Source organism: Lutjanus erythropterus, chromosome 23 (assembly GCF_056507025.1).
Source record: "Lutjanus erythropterus isolate fLutEry1 chromosome 23, fLutEry1.hap2, whole genome shotgun sequence".
NCBI classification, from domain to species: Eukaryota; Metazoa; Chordata; class Actinopteri; order Lutjaniformes; family Lutjanidae; genus Lutjanus; species Lutjanus erythropterus.
This window is the reverse complement of record NC_139339.1, coordinates 5,087,746-5,108,235: the sequence shown is the minus strand read 5'-3', so window position 1 is coordinate 5,108,235 and position 20,490 is coordinate 5,087,746. Positions and strand designations below refer to the sequence as shown.

At 41.3% G+C, this 20,490-nt stretch overlaps 1 protein-coding gene across 9 annotated transcripts in view; it reads right to left on the bottom strand.

The window, feature by feature from the left end:
- Positions 1 to 20,490, bottom strand: part of mark2b (MAP/microtubule affinity-regulating kinase 2b) — a 70,152-nt gene that overhangs the window by 11,168 nt on the left and 38,494 nt on the right. For 6 of the 9 annotated variants that reach the window (XM_084712453.1, XM_084712455.1, XM_084712456.1 and 3 more), the window contains exons 10-17: positions 19,340 to 19,442; positions 19,049 to 19,161; positions 17,809 to 17,883; positions 17,415 to 17,472; positions 15,930 to 16,081; positions 14,196 to 14,290; positions 9,201 to 9,344; positions 2,868 to 3,134 (exon numbers count right to left, since the gene is read on the bottom strand). In XM_084712453.1, the coding sequence (XP_084568579.1) occupies positions 2,868 to 3,134; positions 9,201 to 9,344; positions 14,196 to 14,290; positions 15,930 to 16,081; positions 17,415 to 17,472; positions 17,809 to 17,883; positions 19,049 to 19,161; positions 19,340 to 19,442 (1,007 nt within the window). The remainder of the gene's footprint in view (positions 1 to 2,867; positions 3,135 to 9,200; positions 9,345 to 14,195; positions 14,291 to 15,929; positions 16,082 to 17,414; positions 17,473 to 17,808; positions 17,884 to 19,048; positions 19,162 to 19,339; positions 19,443 to 20,490) is intronic. The other 3 variants (XM_084712458.1, XM_084712454.1, XM_084712461.1) reach the window with 3 other exon arrangements.

The window sequence follows — 20,490 nt, the reverse complement described above, 5'->3', positions numbered from 1 at the left end:
CACACACACACACACACACACCGATGTGTTTGAAGGACAGAGGAATATCACTCTCCAGACCGAGCGGGAAAGTGCAGAGGTGAGGTTATATGATATGTTAATAAAACACACGGCTTCAGCGTATATGAGTGTGTGTGTGTTTGGTCAAAGTGTACAAATGCAACACAATCTCGCTGTCTCCACCACCTTTACTTCCTACCAGCACGCCAAGTTGCGTGTGTGTGTGTGTGTGTGAGCGTCTGTGCATGCGTGTGTGTCAAGGTGTCCCCACTAGCGGTATTTATAGTTGAGGGAAAAGTGATATCTCCGGTGTAACCATGGATACTGTCGCCACGGAGCTACAGTATCTCTGAGTGGGAGGCCTGGAGTGTGGCTGTACCTCCGCCTCTCTTACACACACATACACACACGCACACACACACACCTCAACTCTACACCAACACCCACACATGCGGGCGAGACACTTGATCATTCTCAGTTTCTTCTTGTCTTTTTTTAAGCTAACAAAGTCACCACAAATACAACCGTACGCTCGATTCTTCCTTTCTTTTCCTTCTCTCCTCGCGCACAATCCGACACCTGCGTTTGCGATGACCCTCCTGCCCTGGTCGGCGACACCGCAGCCATGACGAAAATCTCAACCTCACCTGCCCTCTCAGCTGCTCCTCCTTCCATTGCTCAACCCTGGACCTTTTTTTCTTCTCGGTCCTTTCCACCTTTAAACCCCCCTCACCTCCTGTCACCTCCTCTCCTCCACATCCTCCATTACGACGGCGGCCTCCGATTATAATATTCCGGTCAGCCTCACTGCTCCTCTTTTATTTTTCTCTTTCTGACTCAGCTGCGTACAGACTTCACTGCCCTTCATGCATAATTTAGAGCAAACACTGACAATTTTGTGAATGATATCTTCAGTATCTGGCTAAAAAAAATATTTTTCTTGTTTTGTTATGTGACATAATTCATCACTTTCCTTAAGAATTTCCCCACAACCGGTCTATCTGTAATAAGTTATATTTTACTAATGTCATTTAAAGGATGCATATAATTTTTCCCACTGCCATTAAGTCCCATGAAAAGTTCAAAACCAACAATAAAATTATCATCTGTGTAGCCAAAGCCTGAGGTATCTTGTGCCACAGAGCACAACTGTTGTCCAAATACTATCAACAAACATATCAATGACCCACATGGTTGCCGTGGGTAACATACTCCTTCATTTTGATTATCATGGGTACTGTAGTTTATTTTGATTCAATCCCAAATATGCAGTATAAACATATTAGTCCATCAGAGTAATGTTAGCTAAAAAAAACTACAGCATCCAGCTGTTTATGGAAATAAATAGTGCTGACACTGGTGATTAGTCAATACGCCCTTGTCTTCTCATTGGTTGAACAAATGCTGGCGTTACTTTCATAAGAATAAAAGTGTTTAATTAGACGGTAATTATAACACCGACCCCCGGGGCGATGATGGACTAATGTTGTAACATTGAGGGACGGTCAGGAGAAACCGTGTGAACGTTAAGCCTCATTCGAAGCACCTAAATAAAGAGAGCAGTAGGTCAGATGACGCAGACTTTTTTTCATGTTGCTTTTTGTGGAACTTCATAACATTACAGCAGCACTGGCTCAGATAGGGTTAGAGTTGCTGTTATATCGTTTTTCTCTCTGATTCTATATAGTCCTGTGTAAAAAAGAAATAGTCAAACTGCAGGAATTAATATGCTTGGCGACATAGTCTAACTTTGATTAGCACCCATTTACGTCACCTGGTACAGTGCCGTCAGTGCACTGTGGCTGATTTCGTTAACACAGAGATAATTTGCAGATTTTTTCTCTTCATCAACCAACAGACTGGTTAAAAAGTAGGTCAAATAGATTTCCTACATCCTCAGAAATGACGCACCCTTTCTTCTGTGAAACGACGAATGAAATTAAATGATTTATTATACATAGATTTGGCAGAAACCAGTGTGCTTGCAACTTGAGTGTCACAGACAGGACAGATAAGTCAAAAAGCAGTGAGGGATGGACTTGCACATTGTTGGTTTTGGTCTTTTTAAGGAATTTAGAATAAGATTAGTCTTAATTAGGCATAAAGTCTCATCAAATTCTTGTTTTTTTTTGGTCAAATGCCAAAATCAGCAAGTCTAGTTGCCACAACACACTGTACTGAAAGAGTTGGTAGAAACTACAGTTTTTTACTCTGCAGGCTTTTCCCTCCAATCCTTTCCTTCCACTCATGACCACAAAGTGCTGTCTTCACCTCACTGTATTTACACAGCAGAGCTGGATCAAAGCTAGCTTCCACTTCCAGAGAAAATTAAAAAAAAATATATATATATAAATAAAACAAGTTTAGCTTTCATTACGACCAGGTACCCGCGAGAGCAGTTTTTTTAGTGCTGCAACCTGCACCGGAGGACTGAGATGAAAACTGGGCCAGACGTGGAACCAAAACCAAAATTACTCCTCAGTCACCACCGCTCCGAACGAAATTATAGAGAAGACACAGCTGTTCCCTTTCTACTCTCAGCGGAGTTACAGATCAGCGCAAGTCTAGTGATAGGGATGAGATGAGACCAGCCCCTTTAAAGAAATATTCGCTGATGACATGGACGTACAGTGTGTCGCCCCTGAGAGGAAACGAGCACATGAAATGACTTGTAACGAAAAACCTAGTCATTTTCTGTTTCAGGCTCAAACCTCAATACTAAACTGTACTCTTTTTCTGCAAAGTAGATGGATAATAAGCAGAACAGCTGCTACCACAAGCTACAAAGTTTCTTCTTCCTGTCATATCAGTCTCGCTGCTTCCCGCCCTTTCCATTTTCCCATGCTCCTGCCTCTCGTTTTACTCACCTGCGTACAAACTTGGATGTGAACTTGCTGAAAATCCCGGTGGCACCGTGTGTCCTCCGGGCCTGGCTGTTGCCATGTGACAGCGACGGGGACGCGGGCCCGCCGGGGTAGGCGGAGCCCTGCTGGTCCCGGGCACCCCGCTGCTGGCCTGCGTGGAATGTGCTGCGGATGCCCACCCCTCGGGAGAAGTTGGGACGGTCTGACACAGCAGCGCTGCTGATGTTGTGGGCAGACGGGGAGGCACCGGGCGCCCGCTGAGGTGGGGCGCTACAGGAGGAGAAGGAGAGATGGGAGGAAGAGAGGAAGGAGGGATGGTAAAGAAAATGTGATACAGAGGAGGGGAGGGTGTAGAAAGAAGAGGTGCGAAAAAGATTGGAGAAGGATGAGAGGTTGGAAGGTGTGATGAGAGAAGAGGCAGAGAAGAGGAGGTGAAAATGAAGAAGTATTCAGGGTGACGGAGATTGGACAGGAGAAGAGAAAGCAAGAAAGTATGAAAGAGGAAAGGAGAGACGATGTAGATGAACACAGCGAGGTGTAGGAGGTGATGCGAGAAGAGAGAAGAGGAAAGAAAAGTATAAAAGGAGGGGATGGGAGTGAAGAGGAGAGAAACACTCAGTTAGACAAACACTAATGGCAGAAAATCACGTCCTTCTGATGTGCTACTTACCTCGGCGTTAAGGTCATACAAGTATCTATGTCTGATCAACGTCTGCTCGCCCTGATGTTTCACATAATCCCACAAGTCAGCCAAGTCAATATTTAAGGCCACATCAGGTCAGTGACACAAACACACACACTTAATCCGCTTTGCCTTGTCCGTAGGGCAAAGCATCACAAACCTCCAGCTCTCTCTCTCTCTCACACACACACACACACACACACAGACAAAGACACACCAACACTTGCACACTGTGTCTATTCACTGAGCTAAAAGCCTGCATTTGCTTTGTACGCGTGTGCATCTTCCATGCCAGTGTGTGGCATCAGTACACCTGCAGCAGACTGTAAACACAACAAACAGAAACGGCAAAAGCAAAAAACACAAAACACATACTGAGAGACAAATACAGAGTGTACGAAATACAGATAACAGAGTAAATAGAGAACTTAATACTAATGGACAATCCAATGTAGAGGCCTGACATGGGACTGGGATTTCACACAACACAAATGTTGTCATCATATGAAAATGTTAAAGGCTGTATTTACTAGTCTTACGGGCGTCGAGTTTTATCATTCATCAGCGTCGATGCTCACATTGTTGAAGTTACAGTTACTGTTATAGTTCTTGGTGTTGACTGACCTTGAAGCTTTACCCACCAGTAACCAAAAACAGCTCGGTTTGTTTTCTATCCCGCACTCAACAAATTCAGTGTCTCTCTTCATTTGTTTTTTGTTTGCTTGTTTGTTTTTTTTCAACTGAGCTGTAAAGAAACATGCTATCACTTCCAACGCGTAGCCTACAGCACCTGGTTTGTATTAGTCGCTATGGAAAATTACCTATCAACAAAGAGAGAACTTATCTGTAATCTTGTAGTTTATAGAAACAGACGAGTAGCTGAATAACTGTAGATGTCATTTTAGTTACTTAAAGTGGAAACACACCACTTTGGAACTCCCCCCCATAGTGTTTCTGAGTGGGTTTAGTGTTTGAGCTGCAGTCACAAAGACAAAACCTGCACACAAACACGGGATATGTATTTCCACTTTAAGGACCACGTGTGTTGTTGAGGGATTGGAAGAAAAACCCCATGTCCCATGTAGAGCCTCTAGTGGACTAAACACTCAAAAATAAAGAGGCTTTTCAGTCAAGTTCACAGTCTAGCTCTGTGATGAACAGCTTCAACACATCCTTTAATTTGATTCGGATGTGTTGAAGCTGTGCACCGGGGATGAAATATACCAAAAAAAAAAACAAAAAAAACACACATCTCTCCTATGGATACAGATGCAAGGAAAGAAAGGCTGGATCAGGCAGATTAGTGGGGACCAGTGTGACGTTATTATAATCATGAAGATGACTGTGGATTAAGAGTGACTTTATATCTTTATTTTTTTCCAATTTGTTTCAACGTACGAAAGCATTTCCGTTGTCATTTACAGATTTAAGGAAAAAAGCAGTGACGGCCTGTAAATATCTAAAGAAGGCGCGTTACACAGAGGTGGATGCAGGTGGATGTGTCGTCATGGTGCAGCTCGATGATTTTCATGCGAGGCATGCCTGATTTGCATGTAGTAGACTGCACCTCTACTTTATACAAATGTGTAGTCGCTTGTGTGCTGCATCGTTTGCTTCATTACTTTATGTGAATACTCATGGCAGTAAAATATGCTGTTAGAAGTGCTGTAAATTCATGAGAATGGAGTTTTTCAGAGGGGTGTTTGGGGACAGCTGGATAAAAACAGGAATGGATGGGACTTCGGGGCACAGAATATGCTCTGATTAAAAAAAAAAAAAAAAAAAAAGGAGCCTAATTCCTCACTTAGGGTACACAGTCTATGTGTTGGAGCGGTACCTTCTCTCCAGCGTTCCCAACCAGGTTCTGAACAGCCCAAGCTCACTGCTGAACGACGCATGCAACAGAACGAGACTTCAACATAGAGCAGACAAAAGCACATACAGCCAGAGGGCCACCTTGACATTTGCTCTGCTGGAATTTTAGCCTGACATTTGCAGGGGGGGGGGGCTTTCTTCACTAGACAACTGTCACGAAGAGGGTGGGGGTCTCCGTCTGTGCGAATGGCATCATCAGCTCAGACTCGGACTGTTTTTAAGGTAGCATATTCACAGACCTTCCACCCTGTACTGTGACTGTCAGGAGGGGGAAAAAAACCTCAAAATATCAAAGTAGCCCTCGAAACAGACGCTGTCAAGCAGGCAAGCTGGACAACAAAGCAACACACACAAAGTGAGCACAAAGACGACAAACACACACACACACAGTCCACACAAATGACCATCAAGTCACAGTCGGCTCATAGTTTTTCATTCGGCGTCACACTGTAGTTAACGCTTTATAGATTAAGACGGGGTTTTCCCAGGCAACTTCATAACTCAGGTGGGTTTACACAGCAGACTGAGGCTGTGCGAGAGACAGAGAGAGCACTTAACCACCTTTGAGAATAAGAGGCTGTGGGAAACTTGAAAGGACAAGCCAGGGAAAATCCTTTTGTCCACAAACACAACATGCCAGAAAACCAAATGCGGGACGACATCACAGTTAATACAGTGTTTTCACAGAAACATGCATAAACACAACTGCATTTTGTCTGGTTCTCCCCAGAACACCTTTTTAATTACATATTTTTTAATGAAGCAAACTGCTTCTTTTAACCACCTACCTGCAAAGTCTACCAGCACAGGAGGACTTTATGCAGGTGAGTGAGGCTCAGAGAGGCAGGTGCATCAGTAGTTATTAAAGGACAATTTGCCCTGAAAATCTGATGACGAAAACTGTAATTTTGTTGATTCGAGGTACTTTATGAAACTGTACATGTGTATGTGTATGTATGTACCCAAACAAAACCCATATTCAACATTTAATGTCTTCATCTGTCATTTAGGGTGTTGAATAATGTGGTTCTTTTCCTTCAATACTTCTGTTTTGGCAAGACTTTAAGAATATTTTTACAACTGTGATTTATGATTATGATGAGAATAACTTATTATTTTTATTTTTTAGTTTTATGGGCAGCATTTTAAGTATAGTTGACCCTTTTTCTTCTTGTCTGTATTTGTATTTTTAGTCATATTTATTTATACTTATTCAAAAAAACAGAAAGCTTATTGCTCAGCTGTCATCCTGCCTGCATTGCTGTTTGCTTCATCGATGTAGAGGGAGGACATCTTTGCATGCAGTCATTGAAACATTTAATTTCAAGCTCTAATTTGCATAAAATAATAAGTTTAACGTCTGGACAGCAACATTTGGCACAGACTCTCATTGATGCCAATTTTTAGGCCAGAAAACTAGCTAAAGGGGAATTTCCAGATATATCTGCTAAGACATTTTTCTTTCTTTTCTTACTTTTAAATATAATATAATATAAACAGTATCACTGGAGACATTCGTTTATACTTTTAAGGTTTTGATCTTACCATAATCTTTGGATTACTCTTTAAATGTACTAAAATGCATGAGACACCAGTATAAATATAATATAAACAAGTATAAGACTTGACCTGTAATGTCAACACAACGTTTCTCTGAAATACCATGTCATTCAACGTGTTTTACTTGTTCTGACCTAGAAGGCAGATGTACAGCACACCTCATTATCAAGTCAGCCAACATCAAGGCTTACACTACACAACATAAAGGGCTGATCTGCACACGGTTTATTAGCTGTTGAGACCTCTGTGTGTGGAAACATAATCCCTGCTGGTCCATAAACATCTCTTCTCTTATTTATTTTTTGGTTTTTGCTGCCAGGAAACAAAACAAGTTAAAAAAAAAAACAAAAAACATCTCTGGCGTGGCCGGTGGAGGTAAAGTACAGCGAAAAACCTGCTCATCCAGTTCTCAAAGCCTTGACTATTCAGTTATGGTCCACTGGGTACATGTGAGGTTTGAAGAGTGAGTGATCGGCCAGAGACAAGATATGTCAACGTCTCCGCTCTGAGTTTAGCTTGAGTGCAGCTTTCTGGGCTCCACAGTCTACTTCCTGACTGTTGCTAAGTAACTGGTGAGTCTATAATAACTGGTGTTAGAAGTGCTGGACATCTCACTATGGGGATGTTATAGTGGTAAATATACAGTGTATATAGGTGGATATTCAGAACAGCACCCACAATAGTAAGTCAAACTATTTCTCATGTTTAGATGAGACTGTGTCTTTGTGGTTATATTATTGGTAACTTTACTTCCTGTTGTGGCTGAGGAAAACAATTTGTAAAGCACCTTTGAACTGCATGTCTCTCTGAAACGGTACACATGCCACCCATCATTAAAAAAAAACAAAACACTTTTACTGTCAGTGCATTTCATCTTTCTTCAGATTTATATTAAAGGGACAATTTGGATTATTTGAAGTAGGGTTGTGTTAGGTTTTTATTATTAGTCAGTGCACTACAAACAGTAGAGGGTGATCGATACGCCCTCAGTTTGGGGAAACAGCAGGAGTCCTGGTGTAGGAAGCTAGACTAAGAATATTTTCACCACTTTACTTTGTCATCAGACAGCCTTTTCTGATGGGATATTGCTGTTTTATAAGCCAAATATCACTCTCTCCAAACCAACCAGACCCCACTGGAAACGTCTGTGATTTTACCTCGCAGACCACGGGAGTTGCCGTTCTACCGCTGCCTTGATCAGTTCCATTTTTTTCTTACTGTGCCACTTCGGTGTTTTAAAAAGGCCAGTTTGGTTTCCCCAGGGTTTCCCCCTGAGTTTTTAAAAACACCAAAGTTACATGATTACACAGGCAAACGAACCGACTGAGGAAGCGGTAGTCCGGCAACTCCTGTGTCCTGCGAGGTAAAATGACACAGTGTCCCAATTGAGACTGGTTGAGTGAGAGAGGGGGATATTTGGCCTATATAACAGCAGTTTCCCATCAGAAAACGCTGTCTGACCGCAAGGTAAAGTGGTGAAAATATTCTAAATACAGTGTTTATTTTTTACGTGGATGCAATATGTTTTGTTGCAGACCCTGTCCACAGCAGTACACTGATTATCGTCCTTGCTGGTGACCCTCTCCTCTTCTCCAAACTGAAAGCGTGTCAACCGCCTTCTACTGTAGATAATACACTGACAAGGGATAAGAACCTCATACAACCACAGTTCATCTAGGAACCGTGTCTTTAAGTACAGTTGGTGGTACAGCAGGATAATTTTAAACCAGGAAGATATAAAATATTTGAGAATTCATGAGATACAGCAACAGTTCAAGTTTGGGATACGTTATGTTTGCGAATGTTAATGTGTATGTGAAAAGGCTGTTGGCAGCCACAGCAGTTTGTGTTGAATAAAACACCATCTCTCTGGGGAGGAAAATCCACTCTTTGATTGATTTCATGATTTTTAAGGGGAAAATATTGGCAATCGGGTCACTGCTGCGCGCCAGGATTTGTTGCTGTGTGAATAAAAGCTCATCAAAAAGTTGTTTTTATCCAGAAAAAAAAAAAAGTTGCTGCTGTCCCTCTGATCTAGCGGCAGTGGAAGGTTTCAGAGCCAACAAATCACTTCATCTCTCCTTTTTCCTTCTAGTCCATCGAGTTCTTGTGGGAAGGATGATTTGTGGTACGTGCTGAAAGGGGCTGAGGGAGCTTTGAGAGTGTGTGTGTGTGTGTGTGTGTGTGTGTGTGCGTGTGTGAGTGAGACAGAGACTTGCCTGGGCCGTGGTGCGTGCAGGTCAGAGGGGCATGGATGATTGGAGGAGGACAGGGACTTGTGGTGGCGGGGACGCGAGGAGGAGGAGGAGGAGAGGACGGCAGCGGCCGAGGCAGTGGAGGCGCGGGAGCCCGGAGTGTTTAGGCTGGGAGGAGGAGGTGGGGGGGGAACAGGAGGAGTGCCCCGCCCAATGCACACACACAATCAAGCATACACACATACGAGCATGACACATACGCACAGTCAAACACACCGGGCGGGGTTTGTGTGTGGGTGGGCGGGGAGGTGAGGTGGAGCATGGTTAGAAGCAGCACTTATCAAACACAGTAAGGAGGGGGGGAGGGTGGGGGGAGGAAGGAGGAGGAGAAGAGCAAAGAGAAGAGAAACACAAGCGGAAGAACAGAGGAAGTAGAGACATGAAGAGACACAGACACACACAAGCAAAAGGACTCGAACAAAGAAGAAAAGTTGGTCTTTTCTGCTGCTAACGTTGCTTCACGGTGGTTTTACAGAAAGAAATCACAAACCACAATCAAAGACCGGCGTGTGTTTGTGTGCCTTCATCTTTTCATGTAAAATCCTCCCAACGCTAAAGCCAGAGCACAAAAGACCAACTTTAACACACATTTTTCTGTTGGCTATGGTAAGAAGACTGAAAACGCACTCAAGACAAATCATGTGGACAAAGTCAGGCTACCAATATTACAGGAAGGTGAAAAACAGCAAACATAATAAGTGAAGACACCTCAGTGTTTGACTGGTCGGCTCATTTGCCTCTCCAGCAGGTCTAAATAATAGAAAAAAATATCATCATCACAGTTTGAGGTACTTGGGTACAAATTAAAATGAACTCCAACTGCATTCTTATCAGTGGTTCTCTCTCAGTTTGTTAATATCTCTGTTTTCTACCTCAATAAAATATTTGCTGCTTTATTTTGTCTAATTTTCATCTTTTCTAAAGCTCCTTGCATTGTTTTCCAAGTAGAGGTACATTAATTAGTCAACTGAAAATCTGTTGCCAGCTATTTTGATAATCGATTAATCGTTATTTTTCAAGCAAAAATGTCAAGCAACTGCTGGTTCCGGCTTCTTAAATGTGAGGATTTGCTGCTTCTATCCACTGTTTCCACTGACTTAAATGTGAATATATACATACACATACATACATATACAACATAAGACATAAGAAATTTAGCCTCTGCGAAAAACTGACTGGAATATTTTGCTATTTCAGGCATTTTAGAGACTAAATGTTACTCACAATCCTACCAGACAACAAGTTTATATCTATATTAAAACCAATTAGCAGGAGTTAATAGGCAACACACATTATTTTTGGTGACAGATTTGACTGTTCTTTCTCTGCAATCTATTTGGGCAATACTGCAGCTAATTTATTGGCAGAAGACAGATATCTATTAACAATATTATTAGCAGCCAGCAGGAAAGCACGAAAACAGTTACGGACTGAACCTCCAACAAAGACTGACTTGATAGATACTGTGACTGATGTTCAAAATATGGAGAGACTGACTTTTTCACTGAATCAACGTGGTGATAAATTTGTGCAAAGCTGGGAAAAAGGGATCGTGTTTGGAAGTTGGTCTTTGCTGTATAAACTGACATCTATTTCCATCATTATAAGGTCTGCACAGGTGAAACAACATCCAATATGTTTTGTTGTATTTTTATGTTTCTAGGTATGGTGCTAACTTTTTTTTCTTACATGTACACGAGTCAATGTTTGGCAGGAAATAAAGCTGTTTCACTCCTGTTATGATCACTCTGACCTCTGAGTGTGCAGTTTTCTGCCAGTCAAGTTCCTTCCTTTCCATTACTACCGAAACAAACAAAACTGTCTCTATAACACAGAGTAACCTATTGAATTACTTAAAAAAAAACAACAGCGGTTACTTCCTGAACCCTCTCTTAATCAGCGAGGTTGCTACGGGCTACAAAGCTGTGCACATTACAGACAGCTCTGACTTGACTTTATCCACACACACACACACAGAGAAACAAACACAGTAAGAGACAGGGCAGAGTGGTACCAGAGGGAGACTGAGAGATGGCCGAAGACAGAGCAGAGGAACGAGAGACAGACATTTATAGAGGTCGACCAAACAGCTGCTAATTACACAGAAAACAAACACACACACATACTCTTTTTTTGACAGGGATTAGTATGGCTAGTGATGGAAAAATAACTGCATTCACCGGACAACCCAGTGTGTGGCAAGAGTTTGAGCATGTATGTTTAAGCTTCTGTGTGTGTAGATATTTTTGTTCCATGTGTAAGCCTATTAAGAGGCAAGTACAGGGACCATATAGTGCCACTAAGAGTTAATATTCCATCACAAGTCTTCCTAATCTCCTTAGAGAGCGAGGGGGGAGAAAAAGACGCAGAAGAAAGATTAATATAAAAGACAAGAAGGAAAAAAAAAAAAAGGAAGCTGGAAAATAGGAAAGAAAGGAGGTGCCAAGAAAATGTGAGTGACTTAAAGATCCAGAGGGACAAGAGCTCAGACGCAGATAAAAGAACAGCAAACGAAAGAAATTAGTAAAGGACAGAAAAAGGGAAAAAGGGGACTCGGGGAAAGGGGGGAGGGTAACAAGTATAAAAGCCCAAACTTCAAAGCATTAATGATGATCAAATAAAGTAACTTTAAAATCAAAGCAGATGACAACCACTAAGTTAGCAGAGCCTACCATGGCTAACAGACCCACAGTGCTATAAAACAAAAACAGTGCTGCCTCAAATGACCACATCGTCACCGTGCAGCGTGACGACAGAAAGAACAAATGAAAGAAATTTATATCAGACTTTAGAGCCTGAATATGGATTCCATTTAATCATTTTTATTATGTTACGTGCAGGACACTATGTAGGTAACGAGGGGGTCATTTGAGACTGATGTACAAGTAATAAAGCAGTAATGACAATGAACAGTGCATCATAGTAGGGATTATGGTTTGGCTTAATGTTTAATGCTCATGAAAAAGCACACAAAGCGCATGGCTGGTTAAGCATGAGTGATGTGTGTGTAGTTGTAGGTGTGGACGCGGATGAGGTGCATTCAGCACCAACGGGGTGACAAATCCGAAATAATAATGTTTTAATGGGACAGTTTGCCCTGAAATCATTCCCTCTTACCTCAAGTGCTGTTTATCCAAGTGTGAGCTGCCAAGTTTTGGAGATATCAGAACTAGACATCACTCAGCTTGTGCTGCTCAAGGCTCCAAAACAAACACATTTGAAAAATTCAATACCAGTGTCTCTCTCCAGAAATCATTACGCAGTTAGTCAAGATAATCTACACACCTTGTTGTGGGCAGTTTCATATCTGAACTTTTTTCTTTCAGCAAAACTACATCACACTAGCTACCACGTGGCGCTAACAATACAGCTAAATCAAGGAGGACGCCGTTAATGTTTACATCCTCACACTGACATGACATGAGCCTCTCATCTCTGAGCACAGGGCTCGAAATTTTTTCCTCAGTGTCTCGCAACTGCACCAAATTCTGCTTTCAACTGTCCCAGACATCATAACCTTTTCATATTTTATCATAAATGCTCCCAGCAAGAAAGTGAAAACCAGCATGATCTCTACTATAAATTTTATGTGGGAGAAACTGAAATTGATAGTGATTTTGTGCGTGAGCTAACACAGAGCTCACATTTATCAAAGTTTAACAGTCAAATAATCCCATTTGTTTCTCCGCTGTCGCAGAATTGGCCCAGACACTGCATCTCTCTGTCCCAAGACAACAGGACATCCTTAATTTCGAGCACTGCATGAGCAGATGGACGACTGCTTCTGCAGTTGGCGGCAGTAGTTCGGTAGAAAGAAAATAGGTCTTAGATGAAACTTGCTTGACACAAGGTCTGTGGATTATCTTGAGAAACCGGGTCATGATTTCTAGAAGGAGACACTGCTGTTGAGTTTTTCTAAATGTTTTTTTTTTTGGCGCTTTCAGCATCTACAGACAGACACCTGTATGGATATCTCCAAAACACTGCAACTCAGCAAAACAATTTAGATGAATAAATAGCACTTTAGGTAAGAGAAAAAAACATGTATTTTGATTTTGAGGTGAACTGACCCTTTAAAGTGGTTGAGGAGGAAGGGGGAGCTGGAGGGATGAATCACGCTCAGGAAGGATGAAATGAGAGAGGGGAAAAGGGAGGGAATATCACACTCCAATCCAATGAAGGAATAATGGAAAAAACGGGAGCTTGACTTATGGCTAAACCCAATGGTAGACTGTCATTTATTTTATTTTTTCTCCAAAATCCCTGGAAATCTTGCTTTTTTTCTTTTTATTACCGTCTCGATCAGTCTGTCCCTGGTTTGACTTTGGGCAAAAACTTGTTTGATTCAACTTCAATTTTGGGGAAGTCAAAGTTCTTTGAAAAGGATCATTTTATTAAAGGAAAAGAACAGAGAAAAGGATCACAAATGTGTGCGTCGGCACATTTGAACGTGCATGTGTGTGAATTTGTGTCTGTCGAAAACCCTGCCTCTGCTGCGACTGGCAGGCCTCAATCAGACCATCACGGGTAATCTGTAATCTACTGGAGGTTTGGCCTAAATTCCCAAGGGAGCCTGATTTCCTTGTCCAGGAGGGCTCACCCCGCCCTGGGGGAAAGCTGTGGGCCTCCCTGAGCCAGCTGGCAGAGCTCTGGAGAGTACCAGCCAAGGTCTGGGATTCAGTCACTGAGACAGCTGTGGGACTGCTTCATTCACAAACCATGGTGAGTGTGTTTGGATTATGTGTGTGTGTTAGTGAGGAAGCAGAGCTGCCTCTACTTGAGTTGCCAGGGACGAGGGGAAAAAGAGTGTGTGTGAGAACGACTGTATGTGACCGTACTTAACCTTTTGAAATCTTTGAATATCTCTAAGACTCTGTGTGTGTGTGTGTGTGTGTGTGTGTGTGTGTGTGTGTGTGTGTGTGTGTGTGTGTGTGTGTGTGTGTGTGTGTATTTGTGTACCTGTCCTTTCCGTTCTGGATGCCCTGGCCCAGCGTGGCTCTCTCAGTCAGAGGAGAGTTCCGACTGCGACCAGTACCGGTGGACAGGATGCTATTCTGAAGGGACGGAGGAAGAAAAGAGGAAGAGCGTTACAAATGTTTAAGACTGAGGACAGAGTAAAAGACGATGGAGAAATTGCATTAGAGGTAAAAAATTAACAAGTGTTTCTTTTACAATTACAAAACAATTTCATTTTCCCTTCAGTGTTGTCGAATCATCATTTAAAGGCCCTGCACTCCCACACAGCTGTTTTTCATTACGCTGACAGATTAGCTATCTGCTCACGTTGATGCTGGGCGGAGCTACACTGGGAATTACGTGATGTCACCCAAGTCCACGGGGTAATAAAAATGATTAACATCTAAGGTGTCCCGCCCTGACAGGGTGCGACAAACTAAAGGAGCGTGAGAGAATATGTCAGTCACAAACGGTCTCTCCACACCCATATAGCCCTGAGAAGGGGTCTTATCAGGTAATTTAAATGATAACGGCAGTGCAGGTGTAGGATCTTCACTAGAGACTTCCTGTTTGTTACATTATTTTGATGGCTGACACTGCTGACACTTGTTGATTAAGTTATAATACAGCCTTAAGCTTCTTTATTGCTGCCAAGTGAGTGGATGACAGAGTTTGGTGATGCTGAGAAAATTAAAAAGGCATTTTCATAAAACATGTTGACATATCAGAGTAGGAAAAGCAAGAATGAAACGAATGAAGGCTGAATTCCATTTAGTTGCTTCAGTGTCGGGGTCCTGGTATTGTTCATGCTGGCTCAATAGCAACGTTTACAAGCACAAAATATTCCTGTATTTACCCTTATTACAAAAAAGACAATAGTCCTACTAAGCTGTTTATATGGCTGATGAAAATATATTCCACTTCCAGCTTTTTAGCTTCTTCTTCTTTGCATCAAAATATTTTCTCAAAGTTTTTCACTTTGTGCGACCGTGTGGACACATCCTCCCTTTGTCATTCATTCAACCACCTTCTTGAAAAGGTCTTTCAGAGTGTTAAAAAGTAGGTGTGCTTCTCTTTCCAGCCAGAAGTGTGGGCTTTTGTTTTGTTCATGGATTTCTACAACTGAGACACGTTCTGAATGTACTGTACACATGTCCAAGGAATTCTCCTAAATCCTTAATAATATCAGCGTATCCCACGTCTTATTTGGAATACACAAATGTAATATCGATTATAAGACTGTATTATATGATGTCTCCTTTTTATTCTTTTTAAGGCAACAATATGTGATGTCTATATCTATTTATTTTGACACATTGTTTTATTGTTCTTATTCCTTTTAGCATTCTGTCTTTTTCTACTATGCTTTGTGTCTTTTGCTTTATATTTAATTTTACCTCAGTTTTAGCATAACCTTGTCTGGCTTTTGTTTGGCCTCACTGTTTGGCTTTCTGTTGTTACATTGCTTCCTGGGTATCCTGCTTTTCTCTGTCTGTCAAAGCGCTTTTTTTTTATTATGCCATTTACATCACCTGTATCAAATTCAGAATATTGCCATATTGTGAATAATAGTGGAAAATAAATGTGCATATAAATGTAGTCACTGTCATGGCATACTGGGGCATTTAAACAGAACAAAGCTATCATTAATGTTATTTTGTAACGTGCTTTTCTTGCTATGACAAGTCAAAGTGGTGTTACAAATGTCATGTAAGCAGTGTGGGTGTTTTGTCTCACGGTTGAGGGCGTGGCGCTCTTCTTGCGGTCAGAGGAGACCAGAGGGCTGGCCGGCACCTTGGTAGTGGAGCTGCCTGATGAACCTTTCCTCCCAGAATCCTCCGCTGCAGTCCGGTTGTCTGCTTGACCCCCCCTCTTAGAGTAGGAGGAGCCTGGAGAAAGGAAGAGAGTGCATCAGAAGTGCCGTCGCTTGCTGCGACATCCCCCTTTCTTGCCATCTGCATCATCTTCTGTTCTGCCACTCACTTGTCATTTTTAGGGATGAATCATGAAATGTCTCAATACCTACTCAATACCAGACTGCGTGATATTGCGTGGTTAATCATTTTATTATTTTCATTTTATAAAAAGACTGCTACTGACTGCTGCATTGGCTTTGTTTTGCAATTGTACAAGAATAATTCAGTCTTTCATTGCCAAAGACAATTCATTCCACTTTTTGCACATGCTTAGGTCATGGCTGCCCACACTCATTTTATTAAAGAAGGAAAACAGAAGCACTTTAAGTTAAAAGAACATAAAACATGCAGTACAGATCAGATTTATTATTTTAAAAGGTCCACCTGTTGAATTAATACGGGGCAGCCTATTACTGCTGCTAACTATAGCTGCTGTTAGCTAGTTAGCTCAGTTAGCTGTGCAGCTGATGGTTTGGAGTGTTGTAGCGTTTTTCCATTGTCACTTTGGCTGACTGGATGCTACAGGGATTGACTATTGCCACTTGAGGCATGAAATTGTACAATGAGACAGGATGGACCTACGTTAGCTGGTTAGCATGCTAACTTTAGCAGATATCTCTGCAACACAATATAAAGAAGACTTTTACACAAAATCTGTGATTTCATCATATTTTGTTGTAGTTTTTTAGTACTGCGATAAATATATTGTGGACTTTTTTATCGTGGTATTATCGTTATATTGTTACATTTTCACCATCTTTTGGTGCTTTCTTTCATTCAGCCTGCTCTAACAACCCTCCACACATATTATTCTTCTCTCTCCACTTCACCCTTTCTTATTATGCATCTAAATCACCCAGCCCCATCTCTTATTCAAAAAACCTTTATTTATCCAGCCAATCCTGCTCCATCCATTACCACTTCAGCATTTTGTCTTCCTTTTCTGTCCACTCTCTTTTTATAGCTGGCTACAGGTGTCTACAAAATTAATGTGATGCTTATTTTCAAAAACTGCAATATGTTCAAAAACTATTCTGGTACTCAAACAGAACTTTTTACCCTATTCAAAGTCCTCAAGGCCTCAAAACTTTTGTTCAATTTTTTTTTTCCACCTGTCCCCGCATGCACCAAAACTGATTCAATTTTAAGCATATAAGAAGACTTTTGTATGTATGACGCTGGCACTGTTTCCATCCCTCAGCCACTGACAAATAACCATCTTAATCTGATCCCCATCTGTGTCCACGTTTTCCCTCTCCAACAGACACCAGCCTCGCCCCAATCCCCTCCGACACACCAGTCTCACCCTGGTCGGTGGCTCTGCGGTTCTGAGGCTTCTGGTTGGACGACACACTGCGCTGTACCTTAAAGAGGAAGATGGACACACAGGTCAGGGTGGCGTTCTTTGTGTCACAGAGCGTTTACACACACACACTGGGATCTAAGTATGTTAAATGAAGAGCTGCATTTACAGCCATTCACACATGAAACCTACAACACTGGTGAATTCAAGCATCCGGTGAAGGCACTGGTTGATGTAGCGCTCATGTATGTAAGCCTGCAATCTAGAACCTAAAGATTACCTAGATCAGAGCAGATTCCCAGAGTGTTTTTGGTAAAAATGTGAGGTCCAGTCAGTGTACTGTACTGGGGTCACTGGCTGGAGTTGGGAGACAAGACAATATGTGTTCTCATTGTACCTTGTGAGGCGGGGAAGGGGCGTTTATGTTGCTTACATCACTTCCTGGCCGGGGCTTGATGCAACCTTCATCCAGCTGTGGGGGGAGAGAAAAAAAAAAAGATCTGAATACGTGTGTATCAGGAGGAGCAGCAGCAGACAGGCTGTGGTGTGGCTACAACAAAAACAAAGGGCTAAAAATATTTTTTTTTTTTACATGATACTCTTATGAGCATACTGAAGTGTTTTGAGCATAAATATATGTGCTCAAATACAGAGATGACAGCAAATTGTATGTTCTGATGACTTGAAGGCAAAAAAAAAGCGAAGCCCTACATTTTCTTGTACACGATGAACTCACGAGAGCTGGTTAGTTTGACGGTTGACTGTATAACAGCGCATCTACGGCTAAAGCAGCTCTGACAAAACAATAACAACTTGCAGGGTGTCTATATGTACGAGCGAGTTAAATGTAAGACTTTTTAGAGCTAACTAAACATCAAATGTGACAATACAGGCGCACTCTTCTGAGTAAATACATATATTGTCAGTTCAAAATTATACGAGGTGCAAAATAACTGGCGATAACTGGTTGATATGAAGATTTGTCCAAATGTCCTTTATGATATTTTTCTTACAGTCAGAGTCATCTAAACCCTTGTATTAGTATTGTGGTTTGCTGTTTTATAGTTTATACATGGCTTTTAAATAAAATGGTAAATACCTACACACAGGTCTGTTATCATAAAGAATGTAGTGCACCATTTTTATGACTCATCTTTTGCCCAAATGTTGGTGAGGACCCAGCAATGCTTCCTACACATTATTAACCAGTATCTTTCCTCATATTTTACTAGAAATATGTTTCTCCCAAGACTCGTGATTCCTGAATCGATTGTTTTAAAATTTGTGTATGGGTTTTATATTTACAAATATAAATAGTCCTAGTCCGTTAGCTCAGTGCTAACACATAATGAGATTTACCATTAAAGTGCTAACAAAAATTAGCATGGCGATCGCAATACTTGTAGAATTGCAATAAAATATTTAATCTGCACCCAAGTATCGTGATAGTATCAAATTGTGAGATAATTGAAACAGAATTTCCCCAAACAGAATTTAAGACTATTTAATACTTTTTAAAGCTTTTTATTAGTAAATGAAAATTTAATAACTTTTAAGAATATTTAAGGATCTGTAGCCACCCTGACACTGAACTGTGTAAAATGAAGGCATGTAGGTGTGAGAAAGTAATTGTGTACCTCGGAGTTCCTATAGTCCAGTAGCAGATATGCAGCCATCACATCATTGTACTTCTGGTTCACCAGCGAGTCCTGGATCTCCTCCTGAGAGAATCCCATCTGCAGCATGATGTCTGCACACAAAAAAACAGTTTATAATTAGACTGGTGAGCATTCTGCAGGTCCATAACTCTCCTTAAGATAAATTATCCATGTGTGAGTGGAGGAAAAGAACATCTGTAGTCAAGATCGTCTGCATGTGGCTAAAGAAAGGAATACATTTATCATTTCTGAGTGTGTTTCTGTGCCTACCTGTCCTCCTGGGGTCCTTATAATCTGGCTGGGGTTCGATGTAGGGTTTGAGTTCTTCCTCCTCGTAGCCCACATTCATCCACCTGTCCCTCATTATCTGCTGCTGAGAGCAAGCCACACAGACAGATACAGGGAGACACGAGACGTCAAAGACAATAAAAGGAGGGGGGGCAGAGGAGGGACAAGAGGTTAAGAGAGAGGAGAGGAGAAAGAAGAGAGGGTAAAAAGATGAGTACAAAATAGTCTCCTCAAAAGGATGTAAAATACAGCTGGATATAATGAATTTTTTCTACATTATTAACCTGTTTATTCAACTAATCTTAACAAATAATTTGTTTTTCCTCATGGTTATAGCCAGGTGTGTTTTATCTTAAATATGCAGATGAATATTCAAGAAATAAATGAGCGAAATGGCCTTCAGACACAGTCACAATCAAAACTCACCCTTATCAATCTAGTGCTGCACACAGACTTTGAGATAAGTGTAAATCCAACAGTCACATGACTGAATTAAACACAGTCAACACTAAAAGAGTGAACACTAAAGCTTGAACCTTCTTTCTGTATTTTTACAGAGCTGCCATAACATTTAGTAGGTCAAACAAAGACATTCAGGAGTGTTTTTGATCCAGAATGTTACTGAGAATCTGGTAAAGTGGTAAGTGACATCTGTTACTCACCGACAGACTTATATATCTTATCTATTATCTAAAACTTCTGAATGTCCATTCACATTTAGTACAACCAAATTTATTAACTCATCAATCCCAAACTAACAAGTCTTTACTATGCCTTTAAAAAGCACTTCACACTTGAGCAACAATCTCACACGTAGCTGGCGAAGCGAGTCCAGGTGCACAGTACAGTATGTGTATGTTAGATACAGTGGTGGAGGGAGCATGCAGACCTATTTATCAAGTCCTGCATTTAAAATCTTATTGAAGTACAAAAGTATTAGCATTTAATATTTACTAAATGTAAATGTACTCATTATGCAGGATGTCCCTTTATATAATAATATATACTGGCTTATAATTAGTGATGCATTAATGAGTAAGCATGACTAATGTTGCAGTTGATAAAGGCTTGTCAACTATCTATATACTGCCTGGTATCTTAATCAGTGACAACATATCATAATTTATTAGTTG